General features: G+C 39.9%; 1 protein-coding gene across 1 annotated transcript; it reads left to right on the forward strand.

The window, feature by feature from the left end:
• The first annotated feature begins 203 nt into the window (after positions 1-203).
• LOC117942791 (dihydropyridine-sensitive L-type skeletal muscle calcium channel subunit alpha-1-like) lies at positions 204-27762 on the forward strand. The gene is made up of 42 exons (XM_034868443.1): positions 204-596; positions 1294-1399; positions 3370-3509; positions 3720-3862; positions 4135-4287; positions 5371-5576; positions 5938-6041; positions 6172-6317; positions 7008-7089; positions 7186-7346; positions 8405-8630; positions 9620-9827; positions 10330-10450; positions 10562-10676; positions 11145-11247; positions 11341-11410; positions 11505-11637; positions 12266-12395; positions 12513-12572; positions 13033-13139; positions 13922-14009; positions 14096-14203; positions 14312-14364; positions 15151-15297; positions 15451-15652; positions 15922-16080; positions 16273-16383; positions 17105-17188; positions 17559-17606; positions 18635-18661; positions 18752-18877; positions 18962-19027; positions 20649-20740; positions 21201-21360; positions 21925-22052; positions 22146-22242; positions 23051-23153; positions 23778-23879; positions 24180-24310; positions 25101-25223; positions 26195-26340; positions 27399-27762. Exons 1-42 carry the CDS (start codon positions 409-411, stop codon positions 27409-27411), a joined length of 5016 nt encoding a protein of 1671 aa, XP_034724334.1. The 5' UTR covers positions 204-408; the 3' UTR covers positions 27412-27762.

A 27762-nucleotide genomic window follows, 5' to 3' on the forward strand; every position in this document is an offset into this window, starting at 1 on the left:
TTTTCATGCCTTGTACTTTTACCCCTCTCTATCTGGGGCACACTCACTTTAAAACAATATCCTATACCCAGACTATATCTGTGCAAATGCCTCTTATTCCCCACCCCGTCCACAACAGCCATGCTCATTGTCTATATTTATTCTCTTGACCACACAGCTGCTGAGTAAACCAATCCCTTACAAGTAGAGGGGACAGCTGCCATTCCACAGAGAGAGACAGAGAAAGAGAGGGAGATCAGTCAAACCATCAGAGAGAGACAGTGTGACAGAGATGATTGAGACAAGTTGAGAAGGGTTATGGATGAATGGACAGACCTAGTCAACAGGATAGTAAAGTCTTTGACAGACCTTTTGGGATACCACCTTCAATTTAAAGTACAATTGGTTCAATAAACTCTTGAAGACACAATGGCAGACAGCAGCAGTCCACCATTGTCGTCCTACATCATGGATGAGGAAACCCTGAAGAGAAAACAAAAGGAGAAGCTAAAGAAGCTGATGGCCACAGGAGGCAACCCGAGGCCTGCACGCTCTCTCCTCATCCTGACACTGAGGAATCCCTTCCGCAGGGCATGCATCAGTATTGTGGAGTGGAAGTATCCTGCAGTAGTAAAAGGGCCTTTGTCAAAGGGGCAGCTGGATCAAAGATATTATGTGATTGTTGCTGCCGCAGACCATATTTACTTTCAGTAATAGTTAAGTGGTGGGACGAGTTCAGACCAAAGATTCACGACGAGACAAGTTAAAACTACTTGGAACGTGCCTGTCTGAAACCTGCCAGTTTTAACCAGATGCTTGTATTATCTCTATGGCAAAGAGTCTCCAAACTTCTGTTCTAACTTCCCACTTTCAAGCTTTTTTGTAGCTATAGTAGTGTTGTGATAGTGAGATGCTTGCCATAGTTACATTTCTAGTACATTTTATTTTACAATTACGCTCTCTCTCATTAGACACTCCCTTACCCGACCATTTACTTTGTGTTGCCCAAAAGTCTGTCATTTCAACCAATTGACAGTTTGTAACACAGAAATAAAATGGATTATGGATAATTTTTTCGGTTGTTTGTAGCTGACTTTTCTGTGAACTGGAGTCGACGTGAGACGGGCCGGTTCAGGCCGCTGTGATTTTTCACTTTAACGTATTAAAACGTCGTCGTGAACGGGCCTTTAGATGTTTGGTGTTCTAATTGTAGCACGGCTGTAGGTGTATGTGTAAGTGTGTCAAAGTCTTGTTTAATTTGTATGATGCGGGGACATCTTGTTGGCATGGAAGCTTCCTATAAATCTCTTTCAGACCTTTTGAAATCATAATCCTTGTGGCCATCTTTGCCAACTGTGTGGCCCTGGCTGTGTACTTGCCCATGCCTGAGGAAGACAGCAACAACACCAACAGCAACTTGGTGCGTCAGCATGCTTTTTTATTAAAATATGCAGTGGTTGGGGCCAGACGTTCCCAATGTAGTCATCCTGGGTGGCCTCGACAACGGCCCATGTAACATTATTCATTTATTGTAAGTTTTTGAAAGGTTTCAGCACATTAAAATAATCTGCAACATTTAAATTATCTATGCTTCATGTCACGTTTTCAAACATTTAAATAGAAGAATAAAGCATAAATATGAAAACCCTTGTATTAATGGGTTTTTGATCGGTTAACGAGGGTTGTCTATCAGTAAGATTAGATAAGAAAAACTTTGTCACGAGTGACAGAAATTCTTTGACAAGGAAGACTCAAATAACATAAAATGCATATTGGAAACAAATTGGATACATGAAGAAACAGTGCAAAAAGAAGACGTGGAGTGGAATATGTTGCGTTCAGAGTGGTGATGAAGGATTTTTTTGTGTATGTTTTTACGTGCCAACAGGACTTTGTAATGTCAACCGGATGGAAGTAACTGAAAGGACGGGGTTAGCATCCATACTTCAAACAATTTGTTTCTTAGCACTTGAACCTTTTTTGAGAGACGGTTGCCATTAAGTTCAAGTTTCATGGGTTAGAAGTTGGGTGGGTAAAGACTCTTTGCTGTAGCCCATAAACGTCCCGCACAAAGCAAAATAAAAATAATAGAGAAACTATAGGCACCACCACCCACTTCTAGAGGGTCATAAGAGATGATAGATTGGGATGACTTTTGTATTTGTCAATCCATCATTTTTTTAAGCTAACACTGCATATTATACGTTCCTAATCGTCTGAGACAAGTTGTGATCTAACAGATGCATTAATGAGATCCAAGTTAACGCAGCAGCTCACAACTTGTCCCAGATTATTTGGGAATCATTGCATTACAAATAAAGTCAAGGTACATCTATGTTTGAAATTAATACATTCATCGAAGACCTCCTACAAAAGTTCTCAATGAAATCCTGTCAGAGAAGAAATATAATCCTGTAGATTTCACAGACATGGCTTTAAGTCTAAAGCCCTTTTTACTTTACAAATTACAGACATGGATGATTTGCACTAGGATAAGATCATAGACAAGCTCCGTAATTATTACAAATGACCAGAGGTTACGAGGTAACGAATGACTATGTGCGAATATGCCTTTATTCATGATTTAACTCTCTTGGGCATTAAGTCGGCGGTTTAAAAATCCAGATTGCCTCCCTCGTGAGATTGATTTATGGTTCTGCGGTGAATATACGCTGTAGGTTAGTACGTAGGTCTGTTAGTGTAAATACAGACCTACACTGTAGGCTTATGTGTGTACCTCCCAAGAAATGTAACTACACGCTACATTGACAACATTATGATACATTTAGACAAATAAAACATGCAGACTGATATGATAAAGCTTTAAAGTTCTTAATTTGTTTCAATGGATGTAACTCCATGCTAGATGTTGTTGTTGTTTCCCGGAACAACACAGAGAGAGCACAAGATGAGAGGCAAAGCTGACACGTCCAGACTTAGGACAAGGGTCCAAAGACAACAATAAGCTCATATATCAGTTTTACTCTCCTGAAGGACATGGCCTGTGTGGTATGCATTTAAAATAGATTTTTCTGGAATGGGAGACGTAATAAATCGTTGGTGTGTGAGTTTGTAAGTGACATGAATAGACAGAAGTAGATTAGTGTAACATGCAACATTAAACCCTCATGAAAAAATATAAGTAGGGAGGTGAGTCCACTACTCAATCAACAGTTTAAGTCATAGTACAACAATGAAACCATCTCAAGACTTTTATAGCTTTATCCTATCAAAGTCTGACATGTTTTTGTTGCGTATATATATCATAATGTTGTCAATAAATTATAACAAAAACCTATGCATGAAATAACACCACTAGAAGTTATTTGATGCCAATGTGTGAGTAATACAGCGTCAGATTCAACAAAAGCAAATGTTGTTGTTTTACAGGAAAGCCTGGAGTACATCTTCCTCATCATCTTCTCGATAGAGTGTTTCCTGAAGATAGTTGCATATGGGTTTCTTTTTCATGCAGATGCATACTTAAGAAACTGCTGGAACATTTTGGACTTTGTTTGTGTATCCGTTGGGTAAGTTGAGTTGTGTTGAGCGCACTTAGTTGTTTAGTTCAGTATGTTGTCTTATTACTTCGATTTTGCGTACATTCAGGGAAGATGTTCCCTGCTTCTTACAGTGTGTTCTGGGAACTATGGATGTCCAAAGCAACCGTGTCGGCAACCTTCTCATATCTTTCTATTGGAGAAAACAATCCTGTGTTGTGTTTTCTGTTGTCTCTTCAGCTTGTTCACTGTTGTTGTGGATGCCATTAACCATATCAGTGGAGTGGAGGCTCCGGTAGGAGAAAAAGGTGGAGGCTTTGATATGAAAGCTCTGCGGGCATTCAGAGTTCTCCGACCACTTAGACTGGTCTCTGGAGTCCCAAGTGAGTAACTGCATTAAAACAGAAACTTTGCACAATTAAACAATACACATGCTGTAACAAATAAAATTGATTTATTCTTTTTGTTGCTATTTTATTCTTAGTAGGAATAAAGGTTTATGTCAATGTTCTACAGTCATGTGGCAGCCAGAGGCTGTAATAATGATCCATATTAACTGTAGGGTATTGATTGATTGCTTGGTAAAAACATATTGTGTTGTGGTACGTACATCTTTTGGTATAAATACAGATTTGATATATTCGTTTTCCCTCAGGCCTTCAAGTGGTGATGAACTCCATCTTGAAGTCAATGCTGCCCTTTTTTCATATCACCCTACTGGTCCTTTTCATGGTCACCATTTACTCCATTATGGGATTGGAGCTCTTCAAGTGCAAAATGCACAAGACCTGCTACTACACAGGCACAAGTACAGTTTACAGCACAACAGGGTTATGCATGGCAGTAATCTAACTATAAATGTATGTGTGAGTGTGTGCTTGGCTGTCTGTCCTTTGCATGTCTTATCCGATCTACTTCACACTTGGCACATGTATTTCTGGGTACCCAAGGACGTGCCGTGTCAAATGTGGTTTCTGCTGGCACTGATCCATTATTAATAATAATAATAATAATAAATTGAATTTGTATAGCGCTTTTCCCGAGCTCAAAGTCGCTTAACAGAGTAATTATTGGGATGAAGTTTAATTTACAGAAGCTTAGAAAAGCATTTAAAAAACCTCAACCAAAGTATTTTACTCTTTTGTATGGGAAGGTTGAGACCACAACATTGAGTGCCTCTGAATTTAAGGATACATTTTATTGCAGATTCAGTTTGCAGCCTGTAAACTATCCAAATCCGTTCAGATGAGATAAGATGTATGAGATAATGAGGACACTGGGCTAGCAACATACAGAAGGAGATCATCAGCGTATAGGGAAATATTCTGTGTAATGTTGCTCCTTAATGCTTGGCATTGACGGAGAGATGCTGCAAGGAGTTATATTGCAAGCAGGAAGAGTAGTGGGGACACCGGTGCCCCTGGCAACTACCCCTGCGTAATGGGAAGTATTTCAAACGTGAGTCATTAGTATCGACAGATTGTAGCATTGGTACTTTGGGAACAAATGTATGTCACAAATGTACTATCTGATGGTAGAAGAGGATTGAACCCTTGGTCAGACGTTATAATTGTAATAGTGCAATTACATAAATATAGTAGAACATGTTCAGGATCCTAAAAAGACAATGTATGGACATCCTCACTTATGATTAGGAAGTAAGTTTAACGTTACCTTACAGATAGAAAAGTGATCCCATTCAGTTCAATCACAGTGAGGTTTATACATTTTCATTTTGGAAGTAAAAAATCACTGGTAGGAGATTTGTACTCTGTATTGACCAATGCTGAATTCACGTGGGAAGGGAAAAGTCAGATAGGTGCTACAGTAAACTTTTTACAGTGCATACATACAAAGATCAGCCTAACCATAACCCTCCTCTGGCCTTCAGATATCATTGCTACAGTGGAGAATGAGAAGCCAGCTCCATGTGCCCAAGCAGGGAATGGTCGGCGGTGTACCATCAATGGTACAGAGTGTCGAGGTGGGTGGCCAGGCCCAAACCAAGGAATCACCCACTTTGACAACCTAGGCTTTTCTATGCTGACTGTCTACCAGTGTATCACCACACAAGGTTGGACCGACATCCTCTACTGGGTAAGGGTCACTCCCAGTTATTCCCAGTTCAATATCTCTGTTGACATTTCATTAAAGACTAACTAGTTTGAAATCTGGAACAAAGCCAAGCATCTACAAGCTGAATCATGACCGTAAAACATGTAATGCGTGCAAAATAACAATTTGAAAACCACAAAAAAGGCAATGGTACAAGACTGTGTACACAAATGATCATAGATATCAATGCTAGCAGCTCGCTAGCCGTTTGCGAGTGTGATTAACATTTCCATGGTAACAGCAAGTTGTACCAGTCATTCACCAAATACTACAAAGGTTATTACAAAATGTAAGTTAAACTTACTTATTTAAAGACATACTACATGTGTGCTTTGCCTGACAGGTAAATGATGCTATAGGAATGGAATGGCCATGGATCTTTTTCACCACACTCATCCTGGTTGGCTCCTACTTTGTGCTCAACCTGGTTCTGGGTGTGCTCAGTGGGTATGAATACCCTAAACCTAACTACTACCAATTTATTTATTTGGCCATATGAGTGACTGTCTGCACTTCACATTGTTTCTACGTGTATTCTGTCATTTTAGTTCAGATTGGTTGTCTTGTTTCCCACTAGTGAGTTCACAAAAGAGCGAGAGAAGGCCAAGTCCCGTGGAGAGTTTCAAAAGCTGAGGGAAACACAGCAGCTAGATGAGGACCTCAAGGGCTACATGGAGTGGATCACTCAGGCTGAGATCATGGACAATGACCAGGAGGGACAGGGTAAGACACAAGACACAGAATACAATACAATAAGAGAATAAGGATAAAATGCCAAGGAACGGCCTGGAATGTTTTTGCAGATCTCAGAAACTACTAGTACATTGACTTCACTATAAATTTCAATAGGTTTTGCTTGATTATGAAAAAAATCAAAATCACGACTATTTTGGCCAATATTTAAATCACAATTATTTAACACGATGACCCATTGACTTTTGGAAAGTAAGTAAGTGGTTAACGTCAGTGACATGATTTGAGCTGTTGCAGAGTTTTGACTCTGAACGTAACATTACCTCGTTAGTTCTTAAGTGTAACGTTACTGTTAACATTTAAGCTAAAGTAAGCTAACTGGCAATGTTGCCAATAACTTGCTAATAACAAGCTATGAAACAAAATTATAATCTTGAAAGAAATTTGATTAATAGCACAGTCCTAATGTAAACAATGTCAATATAATTGTTATGCAGTGCGTCGTTCACACACAAACTACATGAGTGTGGTGATGGACCAACCATCTCTCGATAGTTTAAATTATTAATTGGAACAAAAAATATATTTTTTTGTGATCAGAACAGTAGTGCTTTAATGCTGTAAAATATGTTTAGTTGGACAATGGTGTATCTGTATGTAGTTGGTGTATAAGTATGCTTCTATAAAAGTTTGTTTGTGTGTGTGTGTGTTTCTCATCAGGCCTTCTTACCACAGAAAATGGAGGATCAGAGACCGGAAGTGTCGGCAAAATGGACACAATGCAGCTAATCATCTATTACTAGTCAGTGGTGCACTTTACTGTAGTACTCTTTACAGTATGGAACAGTTTATGTAGTATTACTTTATGTACTTTTGTTTTTCTTCCTCTGCTGTGCAGTAAGCTGGCTTGTAAGTGGAATCGTTGGTTACGCCGTAAATGCAGAGTTTATGTAAAGTCCAAACTGTTCTACTGGTGGGTGATCATGCTCGTCTTCCTCAACACACTGGCCATTGCAACCGAACACCACAAACAGTCTCAGAGACTCACCGACTGGCAAGGTCAGAGCCTCACACCTTACATGCCCACATGCATTTTATCCTGTGTTAGGTGCGTGACAGTTAGTGTTTCTACCTTCCCAGTCAACAAAAGCTGATCAGCTGACCTCAATTGGGTTTTTGTATTTTGGTTACTTATAACTGTGGTTATCTATAAATATTGAAAGTGGAACTTAAATTGATTCAGTGAGGGATTTAGCTGCTGGATTTAAATTAGCCAGAAAGCCAAAGAACCAACTCCAACAGCAGTTCATTTTTCATTTCCTCAGTTTTAAATTTTTGACAATCAAAGGATACAAAGCTTAAAATTACCAAAGTGCTGTACAAAAAAAAGCACTAAGCTGCTGTAGAAGGAACATTGAAATTTAAAAATGAAACAGTAGAAAGAAAACACAAAAAGATTGTACCAATGACATCAACAAGCAGCAAGTAACTAATACAGAATTATAAACAGATCAAGAGTTTGACTTAACAGAAGAAACACACAGGTTTAGGTTGGTATACCTGGGGTACAAAACTTTAGTTGGGATACTAGAGGCAGAAAACTCTTGCCCCGGCTGATGGAGGGGTGCCTAACCCCGGGTACACAGGTCCGCCTGTCCGCAGCGTTCCTGGAGGGTTCCGGGTTAGTGTTGAGGGCTGGGCGGGGTTAGAGTGAAGGGAGGCTGGGGTCTTAGAAGGGGGTCAGGGGCATTGGAGGGGTGCTTCTGGTATAAGATCTAACTGCAATCTTGTTTTAGTGTCCATAACAACATTTCAATAGCAAAAGGTCTCAGGAGGGCACAGCACACATTTCTAGCATATAAACAAGGCAATAGTAGCTTCTGTTAAGAAATTACTGTTGAGTTGTTTTAGTGCTCATGACAAGGTTTCCACATCACAAGAAGCTCTTACAAAATTTATAAAACTATTCATGTGGCAGGCTCCACACTCTTTTTGCTCATGCTCCTAGATGCTGACTACTGATACACTCTATAAATAACTATATTTGTTTCTCTTTTTCTTTCTCTCATTTTGTCTCTTGCCTTCCTATTCATTCTGTTGGCCCTGACGATCAACAGACACTGCCAATAAGTTTCTGCTGTCTATGTTTGCCCTGGAGATGTTCATGAAGATGTATGCTCTAGGCTTGCCTTCTTACTTCATCTCACTATTCAATCGTTTTGACTGCTTTGTGGTGTCCACTGGCATTATGGAGCTCATCCTTGTCCACATGGGCATCATGTCAATCATGGGAATTTCGGTGCTGCGCTGCATACGCCTGCTCCGCCTGCTCAAAGTCACCAAGTGAGATATGTATTTGTTAGAGGTGTCACGATTATGATTTTGAACCAAAAATCGATCAATGTGAACTTTTGAATTTAAAGCTATAGTGCTTAGTTTCCCCCATGAGGAATTCTAAGTAATGACAACAACACTGGTCACTACCAGACTCGGAGATAAGAGAAACAACAGAATTAAAAAAAATCTTCTGGCTTCCCTAAAGTCACGGGTGTGGCAACATTTTAGTGAAGGTAAATATGGTGCAAAAGGTAAGAGCTTGTAGAATACAATGTGATAACTTGGAGAGCAAAAAATCTGAACTTGTATGTTAAAACATTGGCATAGCAAGACGTGTTGCAAAACTCGATGCGTGCAGATTGGCCAATGTGTAATCGGAGAGAGCACATATGTGAAGTTGCAGTGACAGGAGTTGTAATCACTGAGTTGTGGTTGTGAACATTTGATACAAGTTCAGATTTTGTTTACAAGCTCAGAAGTTTTTTTATTGTATGGACTTTAAATTTATATCACAGGAATATTTTTCAAATATATTTTCAAGTGCAAATTTCATGTTTACAATCGCACATTTTAAAGTTCTCACATCGTATTCTACAAACTCTCACCCTTTGCACCATAATCACCTTCATACACTTTCCTTTCCCCATAAGTGAGTTATGGAAACAAACACTGAAGGTGAAGCACGTGGGCTCTGACGGGAATTCACAGTGCCTTCATGTGCACCTCTTTAAACTAATGATGCATTCAATTGCACTTTGTTGATTTTGAGATTATTAATTTTGCCAACACTTTTCTAAAAATAAACTTTAATTAAAAATCAAAAAGAATTTTGACCTTAAAATTGACCGTCAAATTAAATCAGGGATTTGGAAAATCGTGATACCCCTAATATTTTTTCATGTAAGGTACAAATCCTTTGTTGTAGCTAAATTTTATGATTAAATAAAACTGGAATAACAACTGATGACCCATTCATTTAATGTTGTGTGCCCTAGATACTGGACATCTCTCAGTAATCTTGTGGCTTCCCTCTTGAACTCGGTCCGTTCCATTGCCTGCTTGCTGCTGCTCCTCTTCCTTTTCATTGTCATCTTTTCCCTGCTGGGTATGCAGGTGTTTGGAGGGAAGTTCAACTTTCCTAACCAACCCAAACCTCGCAGCACCTTTGACAGCTTCCCTCAGGCTCTCATCACTGTGTTTCAGGTACAATCAGGACCACTAATCACTAATCACTGATTAAATAAATTTAATCTAAATTTAAATTTAATTGGATCCGATTTGGGATAATGGTATTGGTATGGGATATTTTTTTTTTTATATGTGCAGGGTAAAGCCACTTAGTTAGGGTTGGTAAAAGAATGTAGGTGGGGTTAAAAAAGTACCTTTAACAGACATGTGGCACAAGAACGGGACATGTACCCCAGTCTCCTGGATAAGAGTCCTTCGTTGTTCCCATCCTGCCTCCTTACGCATAATTTTGTTCATTCGTACTACTCGCTTCCATATTTGCTAAAGGGTGCCTTTTGTATCGGTACATGAAGACGACAGCCACTGACGAAGCGCCAGTATTTGACGAGTTGGAAATGAAAAACTTCATTATTCACTGTTGTACACAAACATCCGAGGTGCAGCTATGAAAAGTCACTACATTTTTGGGAAAAAACTTGTATTTTGTTGTAGTATTCTTAAATTATGTCTGTTTTAGATCCTGACAGGTGAGGACTGGAATGCTGTCATGTACGATGGCATCATGGCTCATGGAGGACCCAGCATGCCTGGTATCCTAGTCAGCATCTACTTCATCATCCTCTTTGTCTGTGGAAATTGTATCCTTAAAGAGTGAGTGTGAGGGTCTTTAACCAAGAATAAACTCCAACCATAACAGCCGCGGTTCAGTTCAAATCCCTGTCATAATCTTTGACTCCACTTTCATTCAGTCATTCTTCTAAATGTCTTCCTGGCCATTGCCGTTGATAATTTGGCAGAGGCTGAGTCTTTGACTTTGGCGCAGAAAGAAAAAGCAGAGGAGAAAAACCGCAAGAAAGCACTCAGGTAAGTCTTCCTAAATGTTAAAAATGAAACCTTTAGCTCATCAAAACATTTTAGTGTTTTGTACTTACTGACAATCTTAACTACAGAGTGCATTTAAGTCCTGCCCCACTGGATGGAAAAATGAATCTCTCTATGGACTGTTGTGGGAAGGTTCCTCCTTGTTAATTACACTTGCTAGCAAACAACAGAAAAAGGCCTGAAAGCTGCTTGAACCCTGTTGTAAAGCCATCTCAAGTCCATAATTCCTGCAATAATTGTGTATAACATGGTGTAAAATTACAATATGTAAGAATAAGTAGTAAATAGTAATAATACTAATTACTTCATTTTTATAGTGAAATAATAAAGTAAGTTGTTGTACATACTCAACAACATGATGATTTAAGTAAAAAAAATGCAATCATTTATTGCATAATATTTTCTTTAACGCCACAAGCCGACAACCACAACCACTCTGTTGATTTATAGGGCCAACATGCCTGACAAGGCATCAGAAGAGAAAGCCAATCTGGCAAAGAAGTTGGCCGAGCAAAGGGCCAAAGGTGTAGAGGGAATCCCTACAACTGCCAAGGTGAGGCATCCAAGAGCATTCATCAGCCATGTAAATTAAACAATATATTTTCCCCTTTCTTACCTTTCATCTATTTAATTTTCAAATCTGCAGCTCAAAATCGACGAGTTTGAGTCTAATGTCAACGAGATCAAAGACCCATTCCCTCCAGCAGACTTTCCTGGTAAATCCCAATACTCTGATCTTTTTAATCATACTAATCCAAACTCAGAGGTACGAAAGTCCTCTGCTAATCCATCCCTCTTTCTCTTGGCTAGGTGATGATGAGGAGGAGGACCCTAATATCCCAGAAAGCCCTCGACCTCGTCCAATGGCAGATCTGCAGTTAAAGGAGGAAGCAGTGCCGATGCCAGAAGCCACCTCGTTCTTCATCTTTGGACCTCAGAACAAGTATGATAACGGTGATTGATGGTATTGAAAATGTAGTGATAATACATGAAAGTGGGGTGGGGTTGGGTGGGCGCTCAGATTACAAAAGACTTAAATATACTGTATATATTTCCAAAAAAGCTAAAAAAGTGAGTAAATCAGTATTTGATAAATATGCCGCAAATTGATACAATATTACATATTACAAGTATATTATTACAACTGTATCAGGTTAATTGACTGCTTCATGTAAGCCGTGCCAAACTGCATCTTTGTGATACTCGTCTTTTACTCATACCTGACCCATACAGTTTTTAAGTTGTTAAAAAATGGCCCATTATTTTAATCCCCAAATGGCAGTGGTGGAGGCAGTGATGTTTTCTTGTTTACTGTACAGGCATCGGGATGTGTTTCTACAAAAGTTATATCTGTCGAAAGATTTTGGCGCAGCGTTTTATTCGCCACCTTAAGGCACCTCCATTCAAAATTAATGGAAAGATCTGTGTTTTTTTCTGAGGACCACAGCAGTCTAAGTAAACACAGCTTTATAGTTCCAGATTAACTTTGTGAAACGTGTCCTTGCTTGTACGAGAAATATCACAAGTTCGTTTTCTTGCGTTGTTATAAACATGTCTTTTAACCATTTCAGGTTCCGGAAGCTCTGCCATCGTATTATCAATGCGACTACTTTCACCAACATCATCCTCCTCTTCATCCTATTGTCATCAATTTCTTTAGCGGCTGAGGATCCCATCGATCCCATGTCCTTTAGGAACCAGGTGACCATTGTAGTTTAAAAGTTGCAGTTGAAACATTTCAGTTTTCATTCAGATTGTAAGCATTTAGTATGTTATATTATTATTGATTGTACAAATAATGTGACTTAATTTATTTAGGTGCTGGCCTATGCTGATATTGTCTTCACTTCGGTATTCACAGCGGAAATTGTGCTCAAGGTAATTACAGGTACCACAGTTGATATTGATATTGATATGTGATTTCGGGGCTTATTCCCTGAATAACCTGAGCCTGTCAGTGGCAAAATAACAGGTTTTGTGAATGGAAATCGATTGCCAAATATATGCCATATGCCAAATAGGATTACATTGTGGCAGTTGGTCACAATTTTCTCATTTTCTCAGATTTTTCAGATCAGTCACTTAGACACGACTGCATGAAAAACAGGATCCATGTAGAAAACAAACAATTTAGTTAAAATGTAAGCCCCAAATTCTCTGAACATTCAGACAACATTATGAGATGTAATCAGCGGCAATGCTTAATCTTTCTTTGTGATTCTGCATTTTTGGTTTTTGAATTTTGTTGTTGTCTATACGCTACAAGTTATACCTACCACAGAACTTGTTCTCAGTACAGTTGTGGTGTTCATAATGAACAACGAGTATTCATTTTCAGATGACAACATATGGTGCCATTCTTCACAAAGGGTCTTTCTGTCGGAACTCGTTCAATATCTTGGATCTTCTGGTGGTCAGTGTGTCTCTCCTCTCAATGGGCATGGAGTAAGTAGAGTCTAAAAAATGTACTTCCTATTGACTGACCCCTCTCATCGCAAAGAGCTCTTGTTCTAGTTGACTTCTGGATTTGATTAAGCAATGCAATTAGGTCTTTTTAGACAGTAAGCAATACTTCGGCCCCGTACTTATTTGGATCTGCGGGTTCTAGCTGCGCTTCTCCTGTGAATAACAGACAATGTGCCGCGAGTAAACCCCAGGCGCTCTGTGTGTGGTAGGTGGTAACCATGGCATTTCTGTGCAGTACGCCTGTATCACTGAATGGCATTAGTTACCTGTAGTATCATTTATCCATATTCACAAGTTGATTTAGTGGCAAATCATAGTCTTTGCTAAATACAGAGTGTTTTTCTTGATGGATGATAAAGTTAGCATATTTGTAGCATATTCTTTCATAGCCCAATTTAGGTTAAAACTATGTAACGTTACCCAATACAACAGTGTTATGTCCATGCTCTGACATAAAAAAGCCCCACTATTAAGGTCTTGATGTCATCATAACTAATTTTCAGGGAACTCACACACAGCATTGATTTGCACTGCGTGGCAGGTAGGGAAAGGTTAAACATAATTCAACTCTTGCAACACTAATGCGACCATTTTACGGGATTGTGGCCGCTAGTCTCGCCATCTGTCAAGCAATGGCCCAATTACTTGGCGTAAATCACTTACCGTCTGAAAATACCTTTTAGACTTAACAACAAAAAAGTACCATGGGGTGAAATCGCTTAAATGGGTTAATGCAATGTGCCTGTGTTTGCATAATCTAGATCCAGTGCCATCTCGGTGGTGAAGATTCTCAGGGTGTTAAGGGTACTCCGGCCCCTAAGGGCCATCAACAGAGCCAAGGGACTCAAGGTATAATATGTCTATCAATAAACAGCAGTTATAAATGGCCATAACATTGACCTGATTCATCAACTGTATTATCTCTGTCTTTGTAGCATGTCGTCCAGTGTGTGTTTGTTGCTGTAAAGACCATTGGAAATATTGTGCTGGTCACCATGCTACTGGACTTCATGTTTGCCTGCATTGGAGTCCAACTTTTCAAAGTGAGAAAACAATGAAAGAAAATGGCAAAAATGTTTCTTAGATCTTTATTTTGTTAATGCAAACCTTTGTCTACTGCCTTCTCATAAAGACTCTTGTTGCCTTCTCAGGGCCAGTTCTATTCCTGCACAGATCCTGATAAAATGACCGAGGAAACATGCAAGTAAGAACGTTGTTGTGTTCTTTAGAACAGTAATGCTGCGTCTCTCCCAGTTTAGTTTTTGCCCCGGGAACCTAGGCGTTTAACCCTAAAGAAATGCTGATTAAGAGGGCTTTCACAACTGCTTCATTTAGTTTGGTTGAATCAAACTAGAGTTCATTTTCCTCCTCGGTGCGATTCGTTTGGGCAGGTGTGAATGCAGCAATCACACTCGGATGCGCACTAAAAGTGGACCAAACAAGCGTACAGAGACATCCTTCATGAGGTGGTCTCAGTACACTTTCAAGCAAACTCTGGAGCGGTTCGTCTGTGGTGAGAATGTGATCTGACCTCGAATAGACTCAACTACTACTCAAGATCTGTGCATTTTCAATCAATCCACGTTGTTGTCTCCCCATAGTAAGACTAGCAATACCGGTGTGTTGTCTGCTGGCTTTTCCTCCTCTCTTTGTCTACCTCCAGAAGTTTCGTTGGAGTTTTCCCGCATGTTAATTCCGACCAATTGAAGAGTAGTCCAGGAAATTTGTTCAAACACACATCTGGCCATAGATGTGAATGTTGTCATGTGGATTATGTTGCTGCATTTCGATAGTTTCACCAACTCATCAACTGATTTGGATGAGAGCAAACAGTGTGTAGGGAAAAAGAACCAACAGCTAAAAACTGCTACAATATATTATTTGTATGCCCTTGATTTGGACCAAATGAACCGACCAACAGATGTGAAAGCACCCCTAGATGATCTTGACTGTAGCGCTGTCTGTCTTTCCCTTCCACTTTGTGGCTCAGAGGCTGGTATATAAAGTATCAAGAAGGAGCACTTCATGAAATGGAGGTCCGTAAGAGGGAATGGACCAATTCAGAACTAAACTTTGACAACATCTTTAATGGCATGTTGGCTCTCTTCACCATTTCTACCTTTGAAGGATGGCCAAAGTGAGTCGCAATCGCTTCATTATTTATTGCTTTCAATTAATTTCATCATTGACAATCTAAACATTTAATTATATATGTATATGTAGTTTAATCAAGGGTACAGTCACAATCACATTTTTGGATTTGTGTGTGACTTTTTTATTATTTCCACAGGTTACTATATAAAGCCATTGATTCAAACTTAGAGGATAAGGGCCCAGTGTACAATAACCGAGTGGCCATCTCAATCTTCTTTATCATCTACCTCATCCTTATCGCCTTCTTCATGATGAATATTTTTGTGGGCTTCGTCATCGTCACCTTCCAGGAGCAAGGAGAGCAGGAGTATAAGAACTGTGAGCTGGACAAAAACCAGGTATGTTAATAATGACTGGAAATGAAAATGAGGTCACAATCGAGGTCAGGACTGAGCTCTTCCAAATTGCCTAAATGAGGCACCTACATTTAGTTTAGCCAAAAAGTATTTGTTATGTCAACTATAAAAAATGTTTCATCTAATATATCATTGCTAGATTTAGTCTCAAGTCTCAAATGTCTGTTGTTGCTAACAGCCTTAAAAAAAATCCATCATCTTGATTTGTCTAAGCCCTGCACCTCTCTCCCCCTTCTTTTCAACCCCTCCAGCGCCAGTGTGTGCAGTATGCTCTTAAGGCCCGACCACTGCGATGTTATATTCCCAAGAACCCCTACCAGTATCAGGTGTGGTACATCGTCACCTCCTGCTACTTTGAGTACCTCATGTTCCTCCTTATTATGCTCAACACCATGTGTCTTGGAATGCAGGTATGAACACAACACACGTTATATCTATGTATCCATCTATCCATCTATCTATTTATCTATTTATCTATTTATCTATCTATCTATCTCTCGGTCTAACTGTCTATCTGTCGGTCTGTCTGTCTGATAGTGTTGATTTAAAAAATGCTGTTGTGGCAAAATATGTTTTCCAATCTGTCCTTCTTTAACCCACAGCACTGTAACCAGTCCGATCATGTCACTCACCTGTCTGACATGCTGAACGTGATTTTCACTGTGCTCTTCACTGTGGAGATGATCCTTAAACTCATGGCCTTCAAAGCAAAGGTTTCTTCAAATTTAAAGTAATATTACATTTTCCAAATGGTACATCACGCTAACATGTCAAATACTGACGCTTGGATCAGAGGCTCTCAGCATCAGATACCGATGCAAAAAGAACCCTTTAGTGTCTGTGTGCAACACACTGTGCATAGCAGCAGCTCGACCCCTGCACTGTAAGATGACGTAGTATGAAGAGCAACAACATATACGTAGAGGCAGGTTGTGGTCCGCTGAGACCAGCATTTGTGTCCCATTCTTGGTCTGCGTGCAGATTAAACTTACATTTTGTAACCCCGCCCACAATCTATTCTTAACCCTAAGTGGTTTTACCCTGTGCGGTGATGCCAATAGGGGATTCGCAAGCATCAGTATTTGACAAATTGGTAGTGAGAATGTATTAATCAGGTAAACAGTGATTTACTGATAGTAAATTTACCAAAAAAGCATAACTGTGATCCATAACAGTGATCCATAAAAAACAAATTTACAGTGACAACAAACTTAGATTTATGTGAACCTCACACACACACACAGAAAAAGGTATTCAGATCACAGAGATTGTACCTCTTTTCACATAATCATGATTTGTGCAGTACTGCTAAAACAGTGTATACAAAAAATCCACTTTACAAACAATTTAATTCTTTATTGCCTGAAGTCACAAATGGATATGCATGCATATATGCATCATGAGTGACATCCATATTTCTCATTTTTTTCAAAGGGTTATTTTGGAGATCCATGGAACGTCTTTGACTTTGTCATTGTCATTGGAAGTGTTGTGGACGTGATGTTGAGTGAAATTGATGTGAGTACCACTGCCCTGCTCTCTCTAACACACACACACACGCACACACACACAAACACACACACACACACACACACACACACACACACACACACACACACACACACACACACTCACACACACACACACACACACACATTACACATTACACATTCTTTCACATATTTAAACACAGATTTAGGGGCATTGCATTGACATTTGACTAATGTACTTGAATTGTAACCATACACTGTACATATCTGTTGAAAGTCTTTAGAATACATCTAGACAAACTGGAGAATCCATGCAGTATATAGTGCATACGTGTTCATCTTTTGTTTTATGATAGGTGACGTTAAATGTTTTCCTTCGTTGTGTTTCCCTTCCACAGGCAGCGCTGGTCTCCTCTGGAGGACTCTACTGCCTCCATGGCTGCACTGTAAGTATTCACTTGCTTCAGTTTTGCATGACATTTACATGTTGCATGATATTTGCCTGAACGAGGACTAGACTGACAAAAGTGTTTCAAACCTGGGACCCCCTTTTCCAAAAGCATCTATAGCTCAAACATCATGGACAAAGCCAATGACTGAGTATGTATAGTTCCGCCTACAGTTGAGTTGGCGGTCCTTCAGTTTGACCCAGGACACAAATGCATACACTGAAAAACTATTCTACATCATCTGGTCTAATCATTTGGACCTCAATGCATCCTGGGTATACTCTCACCAGTTCATTTGTGATCCGATCACTTATGATGGATGTAGTCTTGCATTGCCAAATCTTCCTCTCCAGTGCTGAGTAGTAGGGTCTGGCTAGTCCACACAGCATGGGAGAAAAACTTGCTCTGGTTTATTGGTACTTCATATCATTCAAAGGTAGTTAATAAAAAAAACAGCAAAGAATGTGCAAAGAATGTGAAAACAAACAGATGGACATCCATGCATGGACACAAATACATAGTCTACAACATTTACACAGACAGTACAAACAAGCAGTGTGTAAGCACGGGATTTCCTCCTTTCTGCTCTATATATCACCATGTGATCACAACACATTGTTGGCGGTGTGCTGAGCTAGATTCAAAGCCTGGATTCAACTTCATGCAAATGAAGAGCAGGCAACTATATACTCTGTCTCTCAAAAGCTGCCACAACTCTACCAGAATGCATTGCGTAGCTGCTTACATTGAAAGGAAAGTGAGGAAACAAACCATTGGGCAGAATAATGCAGGATTTCAGTTATTCTAGACTTGACTGGGCCCTGGACCTAATTCTGTCTAGCTTTTGTTTAGCACTAACAACTCCTGCATGCTCAAAAGAAATTATCAGATGTGATTGTATTAACACTAACAAAGTTAGTTGAAGGTGGGCAATACAACAGTAACGATGTACATAGCAAAACGTGTTTGTTAAAGGCATTTGTCAGAAAGGCAGCAGTATGAAAACAATATATTTGATTCTGCAGGAAGTGGATCCCATGCAAGCAATTGCGGTGAGTTGCTTTAACTTTTCTTGGATTTGAGTTTGGTGGAATTCTGAAATTGGCACAATGCAATGACCAATTTGTCCTCTCTCTCAAAAGTCTTCTGAGAACATGAGCGTATCAGTCACATTCTTCAGACTGTTTCGTGTCATGCGTCTAGTGAAACTTTTGAATCGCTCTGAGGGGATACGGAATCTTTTGTGGACCTTCATCAAATCCCTTCAGGTCAGTAATGTCTCTCAGCGAAATCAGCCTGTGGTTTAGAATTAATATGTCGGTCTGACAGCGTCATTGGTTGTTGTGTTGCAGGCTCTTCCATATGTGGCCCTGCTCATTCTCATGCTGTTTTTCATATACGCTGTGGTTGGAATGCAGGTACACACACACACACACACACACAAACACACACACACACACACCACCCATGGACATATTAATATTACCACTGAGTATTAACAGTTACAGTAACCCTAAGCTAAACATAAACTTTGGAAATGATAAATAGCTTCTCATTATGAACCATGCAAGTGTACTTTAAAATCTGTTTATATTGGTTAGTCTGGCATTGCTCTACAGTGTTGTGGAGTAAGTTCTGGCTACACCACACATGCATTCTAGGACAGGAGAAAAGTAAAGGCGGCGCTAAGCTATGGACACAGCGACGGTGACTCTGCAAAATAGTCTCAAGAAGGAACTAGTTTTGAGGGAACATTTGCACCTCACAAAAGAAAACTCTGCATAGAATATTTGATGAAATTAACTGTGCACACAACACAGCAACGTGAGCTATTTAAATTAGCTGGATACGTGGTAAAACCTTATTTGCTCTTACCAGTGTATCGCCATGTGTACTTTGTCCACAGCAATCCCACCAATCGGTCCCAAAACGTCACAGTTAGAGAGCAAATGTTGTCAACACATTCTTTGTGAATCTTTACAATTATTCCCAAAAAGAACCAACAGACTTGCCTCGTTGCACAATCCAAATTGTCTTCAAAACTTGCCATTTTGAGCATGTAGCTTGCCAGCTTTAAGTTTGTTTTTGTTTCCCAAAGTGGAGGGATTTTGAGAAGGGCAACACAGAGAGAGCAAAAGGCAATGGATAAAGCCTGGCTGGATGTCAGGCATTATATCGGAAATGTACTTCCGTTAATCCAGAGTAATTCTTGGGTGATTCTGGATGTCAAATTAACGTTAGAAAGGGAAAGAAAAGACCTTAATAACAGCTGGAGAAATGGTTTTTAAATCATTGTGTAGCAGAAAGCAGCATAATATTCCAGGCCAGTCTCATGGCAGTTTGTGAAATGGTCACGTTATGTAATCTCTTGATTTGTTTACAGGTTATGTTGTGTTGATTATGAATTTTGAAGTGTATTTCAATGGGAAGCTTATTTTGTGATCACAGAACGATTACAGTAGCGAGTTGTGTCGAAAAGCCAAAAAATCCGGAGACCGGGGATTGTGTCCTGCGTGTTGCAGTCCCTTTTGCATTATTCTCGTCTTAACCACAACTGGCGTGTGACATTTCATTTCCCCATTGTTGAATCCCCCAGAGCAGCCCAGTGTCATGGCAGTGTTGTGAAATGGTCACGGTCACAAATTGTGACATGTACACAAATCAATAAGTCAAAATAAAGTGACCATTTCACGAACTGGCATGAGACCGGGTTGTATATTCTGTTCATGAGAGTGTAAGCAATCAGTTAATTTCTATTTACCCCTCAGGATTTCAAAACTCTGAGCAGCATGGTGAACCTCTTCCTGTTTAGCTAGATGGTTCACAAGCAAGGCAAACAACAGAAATTTGCAGGCTCATGAACTGTATTTCATGTAGATTGTATTTTTAAAGATTATTTTATAAACAGAAAAGGCCATGGTATGAGCAGGATTATACCCTGTAAATTTATACATGTCATGATTGTGATGGATCACGTGGGGGCTAAGGCTACCTAGTGCAACACCAGGTCACCCTAACATGACCATCTTTTCTCTGCAGATATTTGGTAAAATTGCATTGGTTGATGGCACATACGTCAACAGAAACAACAACTTCCAGACATTCCTTCAGGCTGTGCTGCTGTTATTCAGGTTGGTGGTCCATCTTCCTCTGTTATGGTAACATACAAATCCATCAAGCAACTCTAGCAGCACAGATACTTTCATAAAATAAATGTGTAATTATAGTGTAAATGGGCAAAGGACTTGTTATTGTTAGTTAAACCTTTTACTGGTTCCCATGTACTTTGCAAACCTCATAAAGTGAAATTTTCATGCCAAGGGACCTTTAAAAACTTGAAATTTTCAGTGTGTAGCTTGCTTCCTGGAAGGTTGTTGTTGTTTCCCGAAGCAAAGGGATTTTGATAACAGCAACACACAGGAAGCCACACAGCGGTTATTCTGGATGTATTTTGCTGATCCAGACTATATACGAGGTAGCTCAAAAGCAAGACACATGGTTGGAAACAACAGCACAAAGCAAGCCTTCCTTGTTGCACGATGCAAACCAAGAGATCACTGCCTTAGATGAAGTATTTTCCTTGTTCTGCAGATGTGCCACAGGGGAGGCATGGCATGAAGTAATGTTAGCGTGTATGTACGGGAAGAAGTGTGATCCCAAGTCAGACTACTTACCTGGGGAAGAGTACACCTGTGGATCCAACTTTGCCATCATCTACTTCATGAGTTTCTACATGCTCTGTGCCTTTCTGGTAAAATGGCACGCAGTCACACACTCTCAACAACACATAAAAGAGCATCCTAAAACATCAATTTCACAATTCAGCTTTTTAACATTGCCTTCACATGTTTAAAAATTAAGCTGTCTTCACTACCTGTGTGATGGCTTTCATGTCACTCACGCTCAAGAGGGACCTAATGTGTAATTTGTACCTGACAGGGAACTCAGTACAGTGTCTCCAGAGACCAAACTAGGTATGGTAATGATTAAGCAACAATCAGTTGGTTGGTTGTTAAGAATGTGATCGAACACACAAAGTTGAATCGATCTACTATTAAATATCAAAACTATCCCCGCCCAAGAACTATTGCGCACGCTGGCTCCAAAATGTACTCTTGTACAGCGGGAGGAAGTGGAGACACGTCATTCATCTTTATATACAGTCTATGATTGGAACATCGTAGTGTTTCTATACTGTACCTCACTGCTCCTGGGTTGTGTTTTATTTTCATTCATAAGAAAGAGACATTAAAAGGAATCGTGAATGGCATGACTTAAATCATACTGGCATATGTATGGCCTTGGTCGTTCACAGATCATCAACCTATTTGTGGCTGTCATCATGGATAACTTTGACTACTTGACACGAGATTGGTCTATCCTTGGGCCACAGCACTTGGATGAGTTCAAGAAAATATGGGCAGAGTATGATCCTGAGGCTACGTAAGTGTGTATGTGTATGTGAGAAAAATGCCCAATGCATATTTAGATACTTTTTTAAACTTAAGCATTCCAAATTTGTATTATTTCGTACAGGGGGCGTATTAAGCACCTTGATGTGGTGACTCTCCTACGAAGAATACCTCCTCCTCTGGGTTTTGGCAAGTTTTGTCCTCATCGTATTGCGTGCAAGGTGAGAGAAAACTTCAGGCTGATGTGTGGTGTCACATGGCTAATGTAATCATGTATTTTAATCAAGTATTCATCAGCTGTACAGGCGGAGTTAGCAACAGCTTTCACAGCTGCATGGCTTCCAAGAAGGCTGCTTCAGTGTATCCTCACTCATAGCTCTTTAGAGATCCATCCTCACTCATAGCTCTTCAGAGATCCCTCCTCGCTCATAGCTCCTCAGAGATCTTTCCTCCATCCACGGGGCAGGGATAAGAGCTTTGCAAGGAAGGAATAGAGCAAGGAAATATCAAATAAGAGTCTAAGGATCCACCCTAGGCCTCTATGTGATACTTACACAAAGTGCTCTAAGGGCAGAATGAAATCAGTAGGCAGGCTTTTGTGTGTAAAGCCAGATGAGATTATGCCACCACTATAAATGCATTTAAATAATTTCTAACATGCTTCTAGTAAGCATCTGTTTATTATGCCAAGCTAGGCATACAAAATTGTGTAAGCTAGGTAGCTTACAAAATTGGCTTAAGGTTAAGCCAAGTCTTTCAATTGAAATTGAACGAAGTAGCAGTGCGTGGTGCAAACCTTGACATTTTTTGTTGTTTTTTCAATTATTTTTAATTGGGATGTAAATGTTCACATATTTAGATCTTCTGCATTTGAAAGTTGGCTCACTCAATTGTGGAACAGCCAAGAAACTTGATTTTAACCAGTGAGAGAATATTTAAAAAAAATTAAAGGCAAAATTACCCTGAAAATGCATTGATTTTTTCTTTGTGATTAAAATTACGTTTGCACGTGTGTGTTTGTTTCTCCAGAGGTTGGTCTCCATGAACATGCCTCTCAACAGTGATGGAACAGTCACCTTCAACGCCACACTGTTTGCCCTAGTTAGAACTGCATTGAAAATAAAGACAGAAGGTTTGTGTTATCAACAATGTTTGTGTGTAGTCGTTTATGTTAATGGTTTTAAAATGTATACAAACTCATTTACAGAAGGTCACGTAGTTTCATGCATTATTGTTCGAAAGAACATTCATTGCATCTTGGAAGAAACATACCACTGGGTTGAGAATGAGATGTGTGACTGTGTGTGTACTCTGTAGCGAGTGTGTGCAAGTGAGAGAGACGTAAAAACAGCTGTTGGCGATGGGAGCGGAGAAGAAAATGGCTGACTCTTGTGCTTGCAACTTATATTCATCTTGCCCATACTGCCTAAACAAGTGTGCAGTGTCGTCCAGTCCAAAAACAAATGCCATGTTGGAACAAAATCTTTTAAAGATTTTGTGGCTACCGTGGAATCTTTTCTGATTGGGAATCAGTTTTTAGTTCATAACCCTACAATACATACTGGAAGAAATAGTTCACTACTGGAAACATGATTTTGAAAGTTGCACTACGTGACCGCTAATGGAAAATCCAGTTAAACTAGTAGCTTTGTTACATAAACACTGGTTATTGAGGGATTTAAAGAATCTAAATTTTAAATGTCTTGAATTTCAGTAACGCCCTCTGTCTTATTATCATCTTTCTTTCATTGGTCAGGTAATTTTGAACAAGCCAACGAGGAGCTGAGGGGAATTATCAAGAAGATCTGGAAGCGCACCAGTATGAAACTTCTGGATCAAGTCATCCCACCAATAGGAGGTTAGCTTTTCATCATGAAACCTCGAGATAAGTGCACTGATAATGTTTCACTCATGTTGAACATTTTCAACGTGCACAGATGCCTTATTGCATTTTAAGATTTCTGTCTATTTACTTCTTTCCATTAATGTTCAATGCAAATGTGCCACACATAAAATTCACTTTGCTCTCTGTCACACATCACACTTTGATAATAATGTAAAGCCTGATATGTCTAAGGTGTTTTGAAATGACCACTGTACAGATGAATTTAATAGCTTGGCTTTACCACACTTTTCATGCATTTTTGTGTTCAAACAGATGATGAGGTGACAGTGGGCAAGTTCTATGCCACTTTCCTAATTCAGGATTATTTCAGGAAAATGAAAAAGAGACAGGAAGAGTACTATGGCTTCCGGCCTACCAAGAAAAGTGCCAACCACGAGATACAGGTAAGTAGTTAATGGTACGCAACGTGTCGTTAATCATTTCTTTGATCTTGATCAATTCAGAGGACTCAAGTTAGAACTGCCAGACTGATCTTTAAATTAGGATGTTTTTTTTGCGCTTAGTTATTTAAAAACAATGATTGAAGGGGAAATGAACCAAAATGCCAAAGGAAAATTATCAAAAGGACCCAAAAAAAAAGTAACAGTGGAAAATACAATGTCATGGGTAGCCTGCAAGGTATCATCAGTGCTCTATATGCCGAGATTAAACAACTTTTATGACAGCTTTTCTAGAGGCATGAAAACAAGATCTGGATTAATTCGATAGTAAGGATAATACTAGAAAGTGTGTAGTGTGTAGTATAAAATAATACTCTAAAATACAGAACGTTGTGTTCATTAAATGTGCCTAGAAGTGATTTTTAAGTTTAAGAAAGTAAAAAAAAGAAAAAAGAAAAGTAATTTAAGAAATTTTAATATCCAAATAAATACCAACAGCTTTATGTAGCATGGTGAGAGAGAAAGTAAAGGGATGGTATACACAATTTGTTATCTTTTAGTTAGAAGTTTTCTCAGGACACTTTACATATAGAGTAGGTCTACACCACACTCTATAGGTTACAGATATGCAACGGTTGGAAAGAGAGAGAGAGAGAGAGAGAGAGATACAGAAAAATAATCATATTATTATTGAGCTGCAGATGTTGTTCTTAAACATGCACACGTGTGGTGGACCTGAATGGGTTTCGTTCTTGTTTTCGGTTTTGACCTTATGCTTCTCTGTGTCCATCAGGCCGGGTTGAGGAACATTGAGGAGGAGGGCGTTACAGAGCTCCACAGGGCGATCTCCGGAGACCTCGTGATGGAAGAAGATATGGACCGAGCTATTGATGAAGCTGGGGAGGGCATCTACAGGGTAACAGGACAGACTTTGAGTTTATGTCCAGGGAAACATTCAGACGTCAGGACAATCACGTTAGGAAATCATCTTTGTCATTTGGTGTCTAAACTTAACCGCCGTTGGCGCATGACGGCCAGGTTTTTTTGGTTAAACTTTACTGTAAAGACCAATGGAATGATCCCAACCTCACAACGATCCACCAGCTGAGAGTAATCTTTTGTTGACTAACCTTTCTAGTTTGTTGTCATACTTTGTCGTCTTTAGTGAATCCAATATGTGTCCGAACGACCGGCACTGTGTTTTTCTCAGGCTATATTTACATTGCTACGTTTTGGTTTCCAAGCGGAGTTTTGAGCCAAAGCGATCATCCTGAAACAAGTGTTTTTAGCTCCAGTAGAAGAACAACAAGAAACACGCCCAAACCGCATAGTCTGGTAAACTGGACATGCACGAGTAAACACAAGGCAGCATGTATTCTCTGCCTATTACCGGTAGTAATCTCAGAGAATGAGACCAATAAGACCCAATCAGGCAGAGAAACATTGGCGTAAATGTCGGTGGTGGCGTTGTGTCGGTGGACTGCAGCACAACCCCGGAGATTCCAACCCAAAACGGGGTCAGAAGTGTTCTCAGGTTTACGGGCTCTGAACGCCAGAGCAGTGTGAATGTGAAGTGTAAACGTAGCAAAAGATATTCATTTTAAAACCAAAACGTAGCCATGTAAATGCAGCTGTTGGCAGGAGTCACGTGATCAAACACGGCAGTATGTTTTTTATACATGAAGTACATGAACACATACAGTGGGGAATGTTTTAACAGAATAAAAAAATGACATAGGCTAGAGGTTCTAAACCCTAACCCTCCAATTCAGTTCTCAATTGATTGTCCAGCCCTAAGTAATGCAAATATCACTGACAGCCCCAATACTGAATGTGTAAGGTTTTTGACATATGTCTCCAATAAATATGCTTTCTTCTCTTAAACAGAGACAAGGTAGTCTTTTTGGAAACCAGTCAGACCCTTTTTCTGTGGAGAGTGAGATGGCCGAGGCTACCCAGGCTGCTACCCAGCGCCCACTGCAGATGGCAGAAGGAGTCAATAACAATATCACCAACAGCCATGCAAGGCACAGGTTTGTGTGCTCACGCTTATGTTCAACCCACTTTCACTCCCAACACGGACGTTTGGACAGTGGCTTGCAGCGTCTGATGCGATGAAAAAAACACCCTTCGGCTTGTGTGTAGAACACATCGGGGGAAGCAGCATCGAGACGGGGTTTAGCAAGTAGTATGTAAGGGACAAATTCTGTATAGGTAGGGTGGCCGGGGGGGTGGATGGGTCAAACACAGGACTTTCACCCAGAAGAGTGGGTTTGTGTCCCGTGTGTGTCCTTAACCGTCCCGTTATTCCCGCTTGTCACGGAACTCTAAGCCCACCCATGAGCTTTTCCTTAACCTAACAGCGTCAAATGAGACGCCAATAGTCCTGTCCAAGCGTGTTTAGGTAAAGCGTGTTATATGACGCTAAAGGAGACTTTTTTGCATTAATAACAACGACAACGGCACCTGACCAAGCGTCCAAAATTAATCAGAGCACACAAGGCCATATTGCCACATAAATGACCATATGACCGGTTGCTGACAAGCAGTTAGAAGGTTATCTTTTACACGGAGTCTGACGCAGTCATTCCACATTAAACTGTGTTGCTTTGCTAGCATCTTTGATAAACCAAATCTAGCGTAACAAACAGCAACATCTCACCTCCGGTCGGACTGACTGCTTGTTTGAGTGGCGTCTTTTTTTTTAGTCTGTGGGCCACAGGTAAATTAGCTCACTAAGCTGATGTTAGAGAAAAGTGTATACACATTTGAAAAGGTTAAACAGGCATTTTAGATGAAGGAGATGAGAGTGTGTCCATTTGTTTTTGGCCCCTGTTTGCTCAGCGCCGTTAAATTGCTCGTAGGGGACGCTGGACCAGAAGTTATTGTAAACAAACAGTGTGATTGGGTCTGTAGAACCAGAGACATTGCAGCTATATGATTGCAGTTAACCGCTCAACCACTAGGACGCCACATGAAGCCAACGCTGTCCCTTATTGTAATGGTAATTTACTCCAACATGCTGGCCTGCATGTTTGCTTGAAACTGAGATCACATGACTGTTTCATTCCTCTTCCTTTTGTTTTTTCAGCCTTTATCAATAACAGTTGTTTTGGAGGAATCGACCTATGCCTATTGATGATTCGTCAGAATCCTTCAGAGCCATGACCTTTGACTTTGGCAAAATGGAGATGGAAGGAGCTTCTCAACAGATCCAAATAAGAGACTGTGATGAAAGGGGTTGACAAAGCTGCCAACCCCGCCAGAACACCAATTGCAACCAGTGTAGAGAATTCAAAATCCTGCTTGTAATTGAAGGACTGAGATTAACATGGATTCTATGGACTTTATCTGTTCTGTGCGGTCCTGTTTGGACTCACTCTGTTGGTCTCTTTCCTCTTATGGGAATAATGTAAAAGTAACCCTGTAACAAGTTATTTGACTATTGATATTGA

This window comes from Etheostoma cragini, chromosome 4 (genome assembly GCF_013103735.1).
Source record: "Etheostoma cragini isolate CJK2018 chromosome 4, CSU_Ecrag_1.0, whole genome shotgun sequence".
Lineage (NCBI taxonomy): Eukaryota > Metazoa > Chordata > Actinopteri > Perciformes > Percidae > Etheostoma > Etheostoma cragini.